Source organism: Lissotriton helveticus, chromosome 7 (assembly GCF_964261635.1).
Source record: "Lissotriton helveticus chromosome 7, aLisHel1.1, whole genome shotgun sequence".
NCBI lineage: Eukaryota > Metazoa > Chordata > Amphibia > Caudata > Salamandridae > Lissotriton > Lissotriton helveticus.
Genome location: NC_136068.1, coordinates 1311171901 through 1311187256, shown reverse-complemented (window position 1 = coordinate 1311187256; position 15356 = coordinate 1311171901). Strand labels below are relative to the sequence as shown.

The following is a 15356-nucleotide window of genomic DNA, read 5'->3' as shown; positions in this document are numbered from 1 at the left end:
GCTCCTCCCTCCCACAAACAAACTTTAGGCTAATAACGCGAGACAAGGAGCTGTGACCATCCTGACTCCGGTCAGAACTGGTCGCTCCACTCGCAGCTCGTCCCAGCCATCTGTGCCAGCGACCTGCACTCTGCCCTGCTATCGGTGCCAGCGACCTGCTATCTGTGCCAGCGACCGGCATTCTGCCCTGCTATCTGTGCCAGCGACCTGCATTGTGCCTGGTATCGTTGCCTGCATTGATTACAATTGTGCCAGCTATTAGTGCCTGCGACCGCATTCTGTGCCATTGATTGTGCCAGTGATTGTTTTTTGTGCCCACGACCTCCTTTTTGCCAGTGATCTCGCCCAGCATAGTTGTTGTGCCCTTAGCCCGACCACGCCGCTGCTTCCCCGCGGCCCCACCCCCGCTCCCTCCAGCTCCTACTGACCCTACCCACTCGCCACCCCGCTCCCGCCTCCCAGCTGCTCCTCCCTCGCTCCGCCCCCCTCCACTATCCACTTATGTCAGAGCAACATACGCACAGGGGACGCGCCCTATGCGCGCCGAAGGCGCGCCAAAGGTAAGCCCGTCTACGCCCGTCCACGCCAGACCCCCTGCCCCCGCAAAATCCACTCCACCCGCCTAATGTACGACGTCGCAACCCTCTCTGCACTCAACACCGGCCGTCTCCCCGACTGTCACCAAGCCGCCCCAGGACGCACGCATGGACCCTTCACCTGCCAATCCTGCAAGTTCGTCTGCTTCTAGACCCACACTAAATCCACAAACGCCAAACAGAGCTCCGACAACAACCACCTGAAGTGCATCCTGCTCAACACCCGTTCGATCCACGGAACGCCATTGAACTATGGAACCTACTAGACAACACCACGCCGGACATCGCCTTTCTTACAGAAACTTGGATGAACGCTTCATCAGCGCCCGACAACGCCATAGCCATCCCGGACGGTTACAAGATCATCCGAAAGGACCGCATCAACCAGACAGGAGGAGGCATCGCCATCGTCCACAAGAAAACCATCCGCATCACGACCAGCTCCGACGACACCCTCACAGCCGCCGAACACCTCCACTTCCAGATACACACCGACCCCAAAACCACACTTAGAGGCACCCTCATCTACAGACCACCAGGACCCCGCACACAATTCTGCGAAGACATCACGGACTTCATCAGCCCACACGCCCTCCCCTCCGAGGACTACATTCTCCTAGGGGACCTCAACTTCCGCCTGGAAAAGAACAATGACAGCAATACCATCACCCTTCTGGACAACCTCTCCAATCTCGGACTCAAACAACTGGTGAATACCCCCACCCACTACGCCGGACACACGCTTGACCCGATCTTCTCCTCCAGCAAGCACGTCTCCTTCAATCCCGCCACAGGACTCCACTGGACGGACCACAGCTGCGTACATTTCAACTTCAGAAAGACCACGACCCACCACCATCCACAACAAGTCCCCCGCAGAAACTGGAACAAACTTACCACCGACCAGCTCACCACATCGCTATACCAAAACCCTCTCGCCAAATCATCGGACCCAACTCAAGCAGCCATCAATCTCGCACAATGGATCACCCACTGCGCCGACGAATTAGCTCCCCTGAAAAAGCAACACAACAAGCCCTGCTGCAAAAAAGCCTCTTGGTTCAATGACGACCTCAAGAACTCCAAAAAGAAATGCCGCACCCTCGAGAAAGCCTGGCGAAGAAACCCCACCACAGACAACATGACCGCCCTCAAGGAGGCCACCCGCAAACACCACCAGCTGATCCGATCCACCAAGAAATCAGCATTCAAGGAGCGACTCGACAACAACGCCAACAACAGCAAGGAACTCTTCAGCATCGTCAAAGAGCTTACCAATCCCAGCGCCGACACCAACGACATCACTCCCTCTCAAGGCCTCTGCGACTCTCTAGCCTCGTTCTTCCACAGTAAAATCGCTGACTGTGAAAGAGCCGGGAACCCCACCTCGGCAAAACCACGTCATTCCTCGAGGTCCCGAGCCCCGCCACCCGACTCTGTGGCGTCCATGGCAACCCGGCCTCCACCCCTTTCTCCTTCGTTTCAGGAACCTATCGGAACGGTCGACCACCAGGAAGGACTGCCCCATGACCCCGGAAGTACCTCCCACCATCCTGAGGCGGGACGAAGAAAAGCCAGAAGCAAGAGAGACCAAGCGTTCGAGCCAGCGGACTCGTGGCAGGAGAAGGCGTGCGACGAACCGGAGGAGAAAGAGGAACGCGGATACGAAGAAGGAGACGAAGTCTGGACCGAGGACTGGTGGAGTCCATCGGAGGAGGCTGGAGAGCGGCCGTAACTCGGATGAGAGTTACGGCGGGGCGGGTGAGTAACGAACCCTGTTTGCTGCCAAGTATAGCGATAGTGTTTATAGTAGTTACACCACGCACCCCTCACTGTAGAGAACTTGTATATGCCACCCGTCACTGTATATTGTTGTATAGCACCAGTGTGGCCCATCACGAGCACGTCTGTACCATAGCCCTGCCCTTACCCATCACTCGTCACCCTACCGCCTTCCTAATCTCCTTCTTTCCCCTTCTGGATCCCACCCTACCTACCTCACGGTCCTCTTCTCCTCCCACCACCCCCTGGTGTCGGTAGAAGGCAACGCCCGCGTCCTGTCCACCGGACTAACTGCCCCTCTCTCTCTCTCTTTTTCCACACCTCCGAGAGACCCCCAACCCGACCGGACAGGCGACGAGAGACCATCAGAGGAGGGCCGACACCCGACATCGTGTCAAGCATCTCTTCGGACTTCTCCTTCCAGAGTGTCTTCGGATTCATCCTTTGTGTTTCATTGATATCTTGTACTTGCACAATAAACCGGCTCAGACATAGCCCACTTTATCCGGCCTCCCCGCTTGTTATTCCGGCCCGCCTACCCCCAACATCTACACTGACATACATAACAGCTTCTACGACCAGTCCACCCCCCTTACCACCGAACTGAAGCCCCCCACCACCACCCTTGACGCCTGGAACCCGATCAGCACCGATGACACCATCCGCTTGATGAACTCCATTCACTCCGGATCACCAACCGACCCATGCCCCCACCACATCTTCAACAAGGCCGACTCCATCATCGCACCCCACCTCCGGAATGTCATCAACTTCTCCCTCCACACCGCTACCTTCCCGGAAAGCTGGAAACATGCCAAACTCAGTGCCCTCCTGAAGAAACCTACAGCAGACCCCACTGAACTTAAGAACTACCGCCCCATCTCGCTCCTCCCTTTCCCTGCCAAAGTCATAGAGAAGGCCGTCAACAATCAGCTCGCCGCCTTCCTCGAGTCTAACGGCTCCCTCGACCTCTCACAGTCCGGTTTCCGAGCCAAACACAGCACCGAGACCGCCCTCATCGCAGCCACAGACGACATCTGATCACTACTCGACAACGGAGAAACAGCTGCCCTCATCCTCCTGGACCTCTCCGCAGCGTTTGACACGGTCTGTCATAGCACCCTTGTACAACGCCTCAACAACATTGGAAAACAAGGAAAAGCATTGGATTGGATCATATCATTCCTCACCGGAAGAACCCAGAGAGCCCGCCTCCCCCCTTTCAGATCAGAGGGCACCGAAGTAATCTGCGGCGTTCCCCAGGCTCCTCGCTCAGCCCCACTCTCTTCAACGTCTACATGAGCCCCCTCGCATCCATCGCACGCCAACACAACCTCAACATCATCTCCTACGCTGACGACACACAGCTGATCCTCTCCCTCACCAAAGACCCAATCACCGCCAAAACCAACCTACACGAAGGGATGAAAGACGTAGCCGAATGGATGAAGAACAGCCGCTTAAAACTAAATTCAGACAAGACGGAAGTCCTCATCCTAGGATCATCACCCTCCGCTTGGGACGACTCATGGTGGCCACCAGCCCTAGGCAGCGCGCCCAAACCAACGGACCATGCTCGCAACCTGGGATTCATTCTAGACTCCTCCCTCTCGATGACCAGACAAGTCAACGCCATCTCATCATCATGCTTTAACATCCTACACATGCTCAAAAAGATCCTCCGATGGATCCCCACCGAAACAAGAAAGACAGTCACTCAAGCACTTGTCACAAGCCGACTGGACTACGGAAACACCCTCTACGCTGGAACCACAGCCAAATTACAGAAAAGACTCCAACGCATTCAGAACGCCTCCGCCAGACTCATCCTGGACATACCCCGCTGTGACCACATTTCCGGTCACCTGAGAGACCTTCATTGGCTCCCCGTCAACAAGAGAATAACGTTCCGTCTTCTCACCCACGCACACAAAGCCCTCTACGACCTAGGACCCAAATACCTCAACACGCGCCTGACCTTTTACACCCCCACCCGCCAACTACGATCGTCCAATCAAGCCCTCGCCACGATTCAACGTATCCGTAGAGCCACCATGGGGGGAAGATCTTTCGCCTACCTGGCGGCCAAAACCTGGAACTCTCTCCCCACCCACCTCCGCCTTACTCAGAACCATCTCTCCTTCAGAAAACAACTCAAAACTTGGCTATTTGATAAGTAACACCCCCCCCCCCCCTCAAGCGCCTTGAGACCCTCCGGGTGAGTAGTGCGCTATACAAATTTTAACTTGACTTGACTTGACTTGCTTAAGTTAACAATTAAGTTATGTTACAGTTTACAATAACGGTATCAGATAACCTATGCCTTTTCACATTTCTAAATTGCTAAATATTACAGAGTGTTGTTGCTTACAAGCATAAGTGTTAATTAATTTGACACATTTTTAAGCAGTGCTATTGCCAAAAAATGATGCCACTGCATTGTGCATTGCCCATGGTAGAAATTATCTTATATATCACATTAATAAAAATCAGCTTCTAGGAACTTTTTAGAGCAGGCCACAATACTGTAACCAGTCTTCCTACGATAATGAACAGCCCCCTCCAACTTTTCGATCAAGGGAAATATTACACCCTCACCCTACTAGACATCTCTTTGGCATTTGTTACAGTCGACCATGTCACCCAATTAACTATCCTTCAAGAACGCATCTGTATTGATTAACGTGTTCTGATTTGGATCAAATGCTACCTTTCAAATCAATTCCAGCAGGTATGACTTAACAATTCTACTTCTAAACTTACACAATCACCATTTGGAAGGCCTCTAGGTGCTTTCCTCACACCTATCCTATATGATCTACATGTAGAAGCTCTCGAAAGCCTCCTACACAGGAGGTAACTCAGTTTGTCACTATGCAGATAAGACCCAAATGTATATGCAAATGGACTACCCTGTCAGCTTACCTAGATTGATCAGTTTTCACTCTGTTAAGCAATGCTTGATAAAGAACATGAAACCTAAATTCCCCAAAACACAGAATTTCTTATAATCTCACCAAAACACAATAATGAACTACCAACAGAACAAATTAAGAAACCATCTAACTCAAAATAATCACCTCTGCAAAATCCCTAGGTGTCTTACTGTACTCTCAGCCCAGCCTAGACTCACATTTAAATTTTATGGCAACTGCAACAGTTGCAAAATATCTCCTCAGACTATCAAGAAACATCAGACAATTAGCTCCAAATTATCCAAATTCAGATTTAGCAACTGGTTGTTCCCCCGTCTACCTAAATCCTGACTTACACATTTGAAATCTGTACTACATTCTGATGCCTGACTCTTTGCTGGCAAAGGAAATTCGACCATATCACCTATATTTTCTTCTCGCTAGAGTGGCTACCTCAGGATGCTAAAAGCACTTACAATACAGCCTAAATCGTATACCAATCCATTCACCTGAACAGGCCTTGGTATCTTACTTCAAAACTTACTCTGGCCAGTGGAGACATCTAGAGGCAAGGCTTCTTTAAGTCTTAATCTTAAATCTTAAGTCTTAAATCCAAAATTCAAGACATCCTCTACTCTGAAATCTGTCTTCTCATGAAATGCCCCTAAAATCTGAAACTCACTTTCCACCAGACTCTCCTGAGACTCCGTGGGAGCATAGCCCACCCAAATCCCTAATTTTTAAATCTTTTGTGTTCTTGCGCTCGTTTTTTAAAACTAACCTCTGCCTACTCACCTCCCTTAGGGACTCCTGTTTCGCATTCTCGCCCCCCGCGCAGCCGAGGTGAACGCTACTGCGGGTCAGGCTTTCCTCGCTCGCTGCCATCAGCGAGCCTCCCCTCTAGCCACGCCCACCTCTACCCGGCCACGCCCACTTTTTCATTTAGTTCAGGAGCTGACTACGAGCTCGGATCACCAGACTCTCCTGAGACTCCGTGGGAGCATAGCCCACCCAAATCCCTGATTTTTAAATCTTTTGTGTTCTTGCGCTCGTTTTTTAAAACTAACCTCTGCCTACTCACCTCCCTTAGGGACTCCTGTTTCGCATTCTCGCCCCCCGCGCAGCCGAGGTGAACGCTACTGCGGGTCAGGCTTTCCTCGCTCGCCGCCATCAGCGAGCCTCCCCTCTAGCCACGCCCACCTCTACCCGGCCACGCCCACTTTTTCATTTAGTTCAGGAGCTGACTACGAGCTCGGATCACCAGACTCTCCTGAGACTCCGTGGGAGCATAGCCCACCCAAATCCCTGATTTTTAAATCTTTTGTGTTCTTGCGCTAGTTTTTTAAAACGAACCTCTGCCTACTCACCTCCCTTAGGGACTCCTGTTTCGCATTCTCGCCCCCCGCGCAGCCGAGGTGAACGTTACTGCGGGTCAGGCTTTCCTCGCTCGCCGCCATCAGCGAGCCTCCCCTCTAGCCACGCCCACCTCTACCCTACCACGCCCTGAACGCCACTATAAAACATGTGTCTCCCACGTACGCGCAAGCCCGTCTGCGCCCGTCCGCGACCGGCCGGGACCAGGGGCCACAGACCCTGCTCGTCCCCTGGTCTATTCATCTGCTCAACTCTTTGCACTCATGGCCCCTTGTTAGCTTCCCCCTTCATTGGTGCAACGTCTCGACACCTTTGGTATTCTCGCACCCCATCTCCCCCGGTCACTTTCTCCCTCTCACAGCTTTACTCCCCCCTCTCCTGCCCCTCTATTAGTATCCTGTCCCCCACCCTCCCCATCCACAGCCTCAGCCTGCCTGCTTAACACCCGTTCGGCAGTCAGGCACCAGATGGAACTTTTTAATCTGTTGAGCACGGATTCCCCAGACTACTTATTCCTCACTGAAACCTGGTTTTCTACTGACTCTCTTCCGGACCTTCTGGCCATTCTTCCCGATACATACTATGCTCTCCGAGCGGATCGCCCGGTCGGAAAGGCCGGGGGCGGTGTGGCGATGATTATTCGTTCCACCCTAAAATTCCAGCTCCTCGACCACCCCTCCATACCCAATGTGGACTGCCTGGTGGCCCGACTTCTCAACCTTCCAGATCCTCTTACCATCGTCCTCATGTACCGCCCTCCCCAAACCATGCCCCTATTTGTAGCCACCTTGCAGGATCTCCTGGCCACTCTGGCGGTCAATAATTCATCGGTCATCCTACTCGGAGACTTTAACTATTGGCCTGATGACCCAAGGGAAAATTCCATCTCTAAAGATTTCTCTGCCACCCTCCAGTGTTTAAATTTCATGTCTCACATCGCAGCCCCTACCCATGCTAAGGGTCACACTCTTGACCAAATTTGGTCACTGCGTCGTGATGTTTCTTTCCCTTCTATATCTCCGTGCATCTGGTCTGATCATTTTATTATCTCTTTTCGTATTTTTTCTGCTTCTTCCGTCAAACCCCCCCTACCTAAGAACGTGCTAGCCCGCAGTTGGAACCAAACGGACCTTACTCTCCTTTCGTCTTCCCTGGCCTCCTCAGTGCCTGATCTTTCCGGCCTCTCCCTTGATTCACAGACTAATGCCATCAGCACCTGGCTTTCTTCCTCCTGTGATCAGGTCACCCCGCTTAAAAAGGTCAAATCCGTCCGCCCCCATGATGCACATAAATGGTTTACTAGGGAGCTCAAAGACCTTAAACTCGATCTCAGGCGTTCGGAACGCCATTGGAGACGAAACTATTGCCCCACTCTCCGGGCTAAATACAAACTCCTTCTCAACAGCTATAAAAAAGCGATCCTGACGGCCAAAACCAACTACTTCATGGAGAGAGTTGCCCTCTCTGCCAACAAATCCCGAGAATTTTTTTTCCCTCGTCCATCATCTCGCCACCTCCGATCGCACGAGCACTAGTCCTGCCCCCACTCAGTCCCTCTGTTCCTCATTATTTCATTGACAAGATTGTCAACATAAAAGCTAACATTCCCGTGGTTCGCCAACCCTGTGCTCTCCCTCCCCTTCCTCTGCCCCCTTCTTCATTGGACCACTTTCCTTCTATTTCCACTGACTGTTTTCTTAACTTGCTTTCAAAAGTCAAGTCCGGTTCTCCGGCTGACTGTGCTCCGGAATGGATTCTTAAAGCCCTCTTCACCAGCTGTCCTGCTTCCCCCCTCGCCCTGCTTAATACCTCTCTGGCCCTGGGTTCTGTCCCTACTTCTTTTAAAACCGCCATGGTTCTCCCTATTCTTAAAAAAACCGGACTCGACCCTTCTCTCCTTTCTAATTTCAGGCCTATCTCTCTTCTCCCTTACTTGGGGAAGATCCTGGAAAGCTATGTAACATCTTGCCTGTCTTCGTACGTCGAGGAAAACTGCCTCCTGGCCCCCCATCAGGCGGGCTTTCGACCAAGACACTCCACGGAGACTGTGATCATCGCTGTTCTGGACGAACTTAAGGGGAAAGCTGACATCAATCTTCCCCAAGCTCTGGTGCTCCTCGACCTGTCCGCTGCGTTTGACACGGTCGACCATGCCATCCTTCTCGACCGTGTCAGCGCAGCGGACAGGTCGAGGAGCACCAGAGCTTGGGGAAGATTGATGTCAGCTTTCCCCTTAAGTTCGTCCAGAACAGCGATGATGCGCAGGGGCGCAGCACACTCTTGGCTAGCGTCCTTCCTCCAAGGCAGGTCCCAAGCGGTCCATCTTTCGGGCTTCTCCGCTCCTCCCCGCTCAGTCATGTGCGGGGTGCCCCAAGGTTCTTCTCTCTCCCCTCTCCTCTTTAATCTCTACATCTATCCTCTTATTCTTTCCCTCCGCGAGCGGGGGGTCTCCGTGTATAACTAGGCGGATGACCTCCAGCTCGTCTTTGACCTTTCTACTTCTCTGGATTCCCCTCTTTTTCTTAGTTCCACCTTAGTTTTTATTTCTGAATGGATGAGCACTAACCATCTAAAGCTCAATCCGGATAAGACGGAGCTTGTCCTCACGGACGGCCCCTCCAATCCTTGGTCCCCGACTCATTGGCCCCCTTCCTTTGGTCCCCCTCCCTCACCGGTCTCCTCCGTCCGAACCTTGGGCATCAAGGTCACTCATGACCTTACCATGCATGCCCAAGTCAGCTCCGTCGTATCCTCCTGCTTCTTATCTCTTCGCCTCATCCGGAAAATCTCCCTGTATTTCTCCACAGATGCCCTCAAATCCATAGTCATGGCCCTTATCATCTCCCGCCTTGACGATGGGAACGGCCTCTACGTGGGCATACCTGCTTACGAAACCCGACGTCTACAGGCCATCCAAAATCAGGCAGCCCGCCTTATTCTTCGTCTCCCCAAATTTTCCCACATCACGCCCGCACTCAAGTCCCTCCATTGGCTCCCCGTGCATTTCAGATCCTTCTTTAAATTGGCTTGCCTGGCCTTTCGGGCCTACACCCATTCAGCTCCCCTCTTCATTATTTCCTTGATCACTCCATACACTCCGACCCGCACCCTCCGCTCCTCTTCTCTCTCTCTTCTCCAAGTTCCCCGCTTCCGTAAATCCAGAACAGGGGGCACCCGCTTTTCGGTTCTTGCTCCCCAGTTCTGGAATAGTCTTCCTCTCTCTATCCGTTCTATTCCCATCTATACTTTCTTCCGTAAAGCCCTGAAAACGTTTCTGTTTTCCCAGGCATTCCCTTGTTAGTCTCTCTGGATTCCTTGTAGAGTCAGGCCCAGTTCTCAGCGCCAGGAAGCCGCTTGGCCGCAGTGCGCTTTAGCAAGTTTCTTTTTCATTTCATTTCACTAGCATCATGAAAGCTTCATCTTTCACTCCATTAATATCATCCTGACAACATTTATTTAAACTCCACCCACATAATGCACATTTGATTTTACCTTTGTTTTGTAAACATGTTTCTTTGCCTATTGCATGATCTAATACCTGTACTTCTCTACACATGATAATATAATATCTGTACTTCTCTCAGAGACTGTTATTGCTTACTTGCAGGGCTGGACAGGCCTTTTCTTCCACTGGCATCTACCCTTTGGGCTGTAGCCTCTGGAGGCCGGTCTTGGGTTGAGAAGCGCTATACAAGAATCCACAAATACATTTAAAAAAATCCTCAGTTTCGTAGTATCCATAACTTCCTTGTGTTGCTGGGTGGTTTTTCTGTTGGTTGATGGGGCTCTTAGTTGATTCAGTAGCCAGTTCGGTATTGCTGTTCCAAATTCTAGGTGTTCTTGCATGTTTTTTGCCTTTGCTGGTAGAGAGCACCATAGTTTCCTGCCATATAGAAAAGGAGATAACCACCAATTAGTTTCTTCATGTAGTATTAGATAATCTGCCAAGTTGACAATCTACAGTGCAGGGGTTTGTTTTTTAAATCTTCGCAGTTTTTTTGGATGAAAGATGTACCATTGTGCCATGATTCAGCCAAGGCAACAAAAGCCCAAAGTGCTTTTGGTTGTGTGATAGAAGCTTCGATTTTAAAATGAAATGAAAATAAAGAAGAACTTCCTATTGTATTCTTCTCCCATAAATTAAACCAAGTACAGACAAATTGTTCAGTTATCAAAAAAGAGTTGTTACCGATAAAAGAGGCCTTCAAGGAATAGCAAAGTTTTCTGTTGAGAGCATCACATGAAGGTATGGTATGAAATGATCATCAAAACCTACAACCATTACAAGAAACAGAATATCAAAATAGTTGCCAAGTCTGATGGGCTTATTTCTTTCAACCGCATGATTTTGCCATAATTTATATTCCTGGTTCCCTCAAAACTGTGGCTGACTGCCTATCCAGAACGTAACCTGAAAGAGAAGAATCAATCATGAGAGAAAACACACTATTATTAAAACATTTTATAAGTGACGTCTTACTTGTCAACTCTTTTCTTAAACTCGTTCAGTAAAGCTCACAGTATCTGAACAAATATGAATGGGCCAAGACAGTGGTTCCCAAACTTTTTTAACCCGTGGCTCCCTTAACCTAGTTGGCAGTTGGCCATGGCTCCCCACCATTTTTTTTTACAGATGAACGGGTGGGGTGGGGGGGGGGATGTATGCACGACCTCGGGAATATTTCCTGTTCGCTTCCTAAATTAATTGGGATGGCAGAGCCCACTGGTCTAATCATTTTCAAACTTTCATACATGAGGCCGAGTCTGCCTGTTAGTTGTAACAAATAAATGCAATAGCCGAGGGGCATCGGTGGATGCTACAGATGTGGGGGTATGGAGGGAGGAATAAAAGAAATAAAGAAGGTGTGCAGCAGGAGTGGTCACAAGCAAGATGAACAGACAGTAGGGCCAGGAATTGCTGGAAGAGGGCTTGAGCAAACAAACCAACGGTACAGCTTTAAATCCAATAGAAGGCAAGTTATTGACTGCAGCTGGAGAAGCTGAGTCAAGAATTACAGAACTGCTAGCAGACGATCTGAAGCAAGAGATGCAGCAGGAATGCAGCAATCGACCATGCAGCTGGAGGAACTCAACTAAAACAAACTATAGTAGGGTTTCAGCAATGAGTGTAACAGGAACTGAAGCAGAAGATGCAGTAGATTGAAGAAGGAGCAGTGGTAGATGCAGCGAGAGGCAGAGCTGCAGCTGGGTGTGTTGTGCCAAGAACTACACATGGGGTGTTAGCAATAGATGTTGCAAGAGGAGGAGCGGGAGCTGCAGCACAAATCTCAAAAATAAGAAATACTGCAGGTGTGCATGGAGAGATACTCTCTATGAATTAATGAAAGGGCATTTGTAAGCAATCATCATGGTCATACAACTGTCAGAGAAGAGTAGTGGAACTCCCGGGGAGGATGCGTCTTGCAACTGGAAAATAACAAGGAAAGGACCATCTTTATGTGACAGGCTCTGGGAGGAACGAGAGCTTTCCAACTGTAGTTCTAGCATTTATCTCTATTGAGCAAGGCAGACAAAGACTGCAGTATTTATGGTAGATCGCAAAATGAAGCTACCAGCACCCCTTGCTCCATTTTTATGACAAGAAACAGTTGTTCTTCTTTTGAATACTGCCGTGAATGTTACCAATGCGTTGTGTGCTGTTTCTGGATGCACTGCTTGTACATTGCAGTGCTGGGAAGGAAAGGTTTGATGACGGCACATGGGTTCTGCAGCTAGCAGTAGTGACACAAGGCCCAGTGGGGACCAAGGTTTGAACCTCATCCCAGGAAGACTGTTCAAAGGTCAATCCAATTCGTGCAAAAAGCTGTACCTCCCTGCTGAAAACGGAATTAATTTACTTTTTAAATAATTGTAATTTGGAGCGGTAGCCTTTGTGAATGGGATGAGAGCTGTCTGGCACCCTGAAGTTCATATTAATAGTCACGGATGAAAATCAAAGCAGACTGCAAGCCCGTGTCCCGCTGCTCGTCCCCTCTCCCTCCACCCGGCAGGCGGCACTTGCCCCCCCTGCCCCTCCAACATGTCTTCAGGCTGCAGCCCTGGAAGAGACCTCTTGCCCGCCGCCGCCCCCTGTTCGCAGGACACCAGGCCTGAGATCACATGATCTCTGAAAGAATGTATACCAATTTTTCACATCTGAAAAAATATTAGGTGACGTGCCATGTTTTGCCTCCGAAAACATCGTGTAAATGATGTTTCTAGCAACAAAAGTTACAGGTCAATAAATTCTCATGGGCACTTCGGGATATAAAGACTACTGTGAAAATATAATATCTGGCCTTCGAGAATTAGTGTTTTGCAAGTGCCTTTCAAACTGACATCGCTGCACCTGTTTTCGCAGATGTAGCCTCTGCGCCATTACTGGCAGACGCAGCTCGCCCGCCCTGTTATTGCTGTGCCTCGTGGGACCCTCTTCAGAAATCACAAACAGGTATGTGCGGTCAAGACAGAGGGAAACAAAAGTTTAATATGTGTGTTCATTCCTCTACGATAGCCTTCCTCTGTCTGACCAAAGAGACCAGGTGACGTGACATGCTGCAATACGTTCATCCTGCATTCAGGCCCTGGGTAGGGCCTCAAATAGATGCAAAATATTTATTGCCTACACACGACCAGACGCTATCGTTCCCATATCGTGCGCGGCGCCCCTGGCTACTGATAACGGCGCACCAGGGCGCCGCGGCGCACAGTTTGGGAACCACAGGGCCAAGAGAAAGAAAGCTACTCAATGAGTATAAGTAATGGTTTGGGCTGATAAGAAAATCTTTATACCCACTAGAATTAATTTACAAGTTATGCATTGTTCCTTTCTAGCTAGTGAGCATGGTCAAAAGCTAACCGAAGTTCTAATTCTTCATCAGTTTTGGTGGCCTTCAGTTTTTCAAGATGTCACAGACTATATTTTTTCATGTGGCATATGTGCACAGACCAAAAAGATCACTCGGTCCAAATACGGTCTTCTACATTTTTTTTTAATTGCTTCAACAGCCATAAGAATACATATAAACCAGTGCTTAATTTGTGCCTGTGGTGTCTGCTGCTCGGCACCAGCACCTAATTGTCGACATCGGCGCATGTAACAGTCTGCCACAAGGGGGTGCTGTCTGGATAATTTAGAGAAGAACACAAGAACAGTTAATTATTAAGTCAGTAAACATGAAAAATTACTATTAACTGCCACCCAAGCCATTGTTATGGCTTTGGGGACCTGGAATAGTCCAAATGGTCACACTTGTAGGGTGTGATGGTTAGTAGTTGTGTTGTTACTATCATTGGCAGCATGGCAGGGGCAATCTGTGTTACAAGCTGCAGTGGTCTCGTGATGAGAGCCCTGGCACTTATTTTACAAAATAGGCACTGAATGAATTTCATTGTAGACTTGCCAAGATCAGAAGGATGTAATAAAATCATGGTTACTGTGGATTTATTTACCGAGATGGCTCACGGTTTTCTGTTTTGATATAGTTCGACACCATGGTCTTCCAAAGAAGATTGTCTCAGATAGAGAAATTCAGTACTTCTGGACTCAGTTTTGCAATACTCTCATTATGCAAAGGGTTCCTATTGTGGATTTCATCCACAGAAATGTGATCAAGCCCAGCATCTGAAGAAAAGTTTAGAAGAATACATACATTGTTTGGTTCATTCCTCACAATAAGAATTTGTATAAAACAAAGCAATGCACTCTTCCTTAGAATAGAGCCCATATTTTGCTTGATGTATGTGAATTAACAGAAAAACGAGTACTGAGAATTCACACTGAAGGAAACCAAATCATAGAAAGCCAATTCTAGGGAAAGAAAAACTTAAGAAAATATAAGAGTAATCAAAAAATAAGGTAAACATTTAAAAAAAGATCATTTTAATGAAAAATCTAAAATTGCATTAACATTGGTTGGAGTTTAGAGGTAGTGAGCGTGTTTTGGGTTTCAGGTTAAGGGATGGGTGGAGTTTAGAGGTGGTGAGGGTTTTTAGGGATCAGTAATGCTTGGAGTTTAGGAGTGGTGAAGTATTTTTAGGGTTCATGCATGAGTGGAATTAAGGGTGGATGAGGGTATTGTAGGGTTCGGGGATGGGTCGAGTGTAAGGGTTTTGAGAGGTTTTTAGAGTTCATGGATAGGCAGAGTTTAGGGCTACGAGGGTTTTTTAAGAGTCAGTGATGGGTATAGTTTAAGGGTGGTAAAGCATTTTTAGGGTTCAGGAATGAGTTGGGTTTAGGGGTGTTGAGGTTTCTTTTTAAAAAAATAACTCTTTATTTTGTTTTGCACAAACCAAACAACACAATATACCCCCCCCCAACTTCCAAGGACATGCAGACAGAATACAAGTTGATTACTACATTTAGCAGCCTAGGGGCATGGCTGGAGTCAGGCAATAACTCATCCTGTGGGTGTTCCTCTTATGGCAGTGAGCCCATTGTACAACAGCTCACCTCCTTTCAGTCTACGTTTGATGTTCGGTCCACCCTCAGTTGAGGCATACACTTTAATTCCTCTCCTAGACAGCCTCATCCCTCCAGGGTACGCAGATTTTGTCAAATTTACATGGGCAACCTCTCACTTAATATACTAGTTTTCCAGCCCTCATGCACCAGCTCAAACCTTCCTCACATTCCTGCATCAATGGGGATGTTGGCGCCCCCCAGTGTTTCAGAATCCCCTTTCCGGCC

The 15356-nt window shown here is 49.1% G+C and overlaps 1 protein-coding gene across 4 annotated transcripts in view; it reads left to right on the top strand.

Moving 5' to 3' along the window:
* The window catches only part of ST6GALNAC1 (ST6 N-acetylgalactosaminide alpha-2,6-sialyltransferase 1), a 304387-nt gene that overhangs the window by 213871 nt on the left and 75160 nt on the right, over window positions 1–15356 (top strand). For 3 of the 4 annotated variants that reach the window (XM_078654603.1, XM_078654605.1, XM_078654607.1), the window contains one exon: window positions 13029–13118. The exons of the other annotated variant lie outside the window; for it this stretch is intronic. In XM_078654603.1, coding sequence (XP_078510729.1) covers window positions 13029–13118 — 90 coding nt within the window. The remainder of the gene's footprint in view (window positions 1–13028; window positions 13119–15356) is intronic. 4 annotated transcript variants of the gene reach the window in all.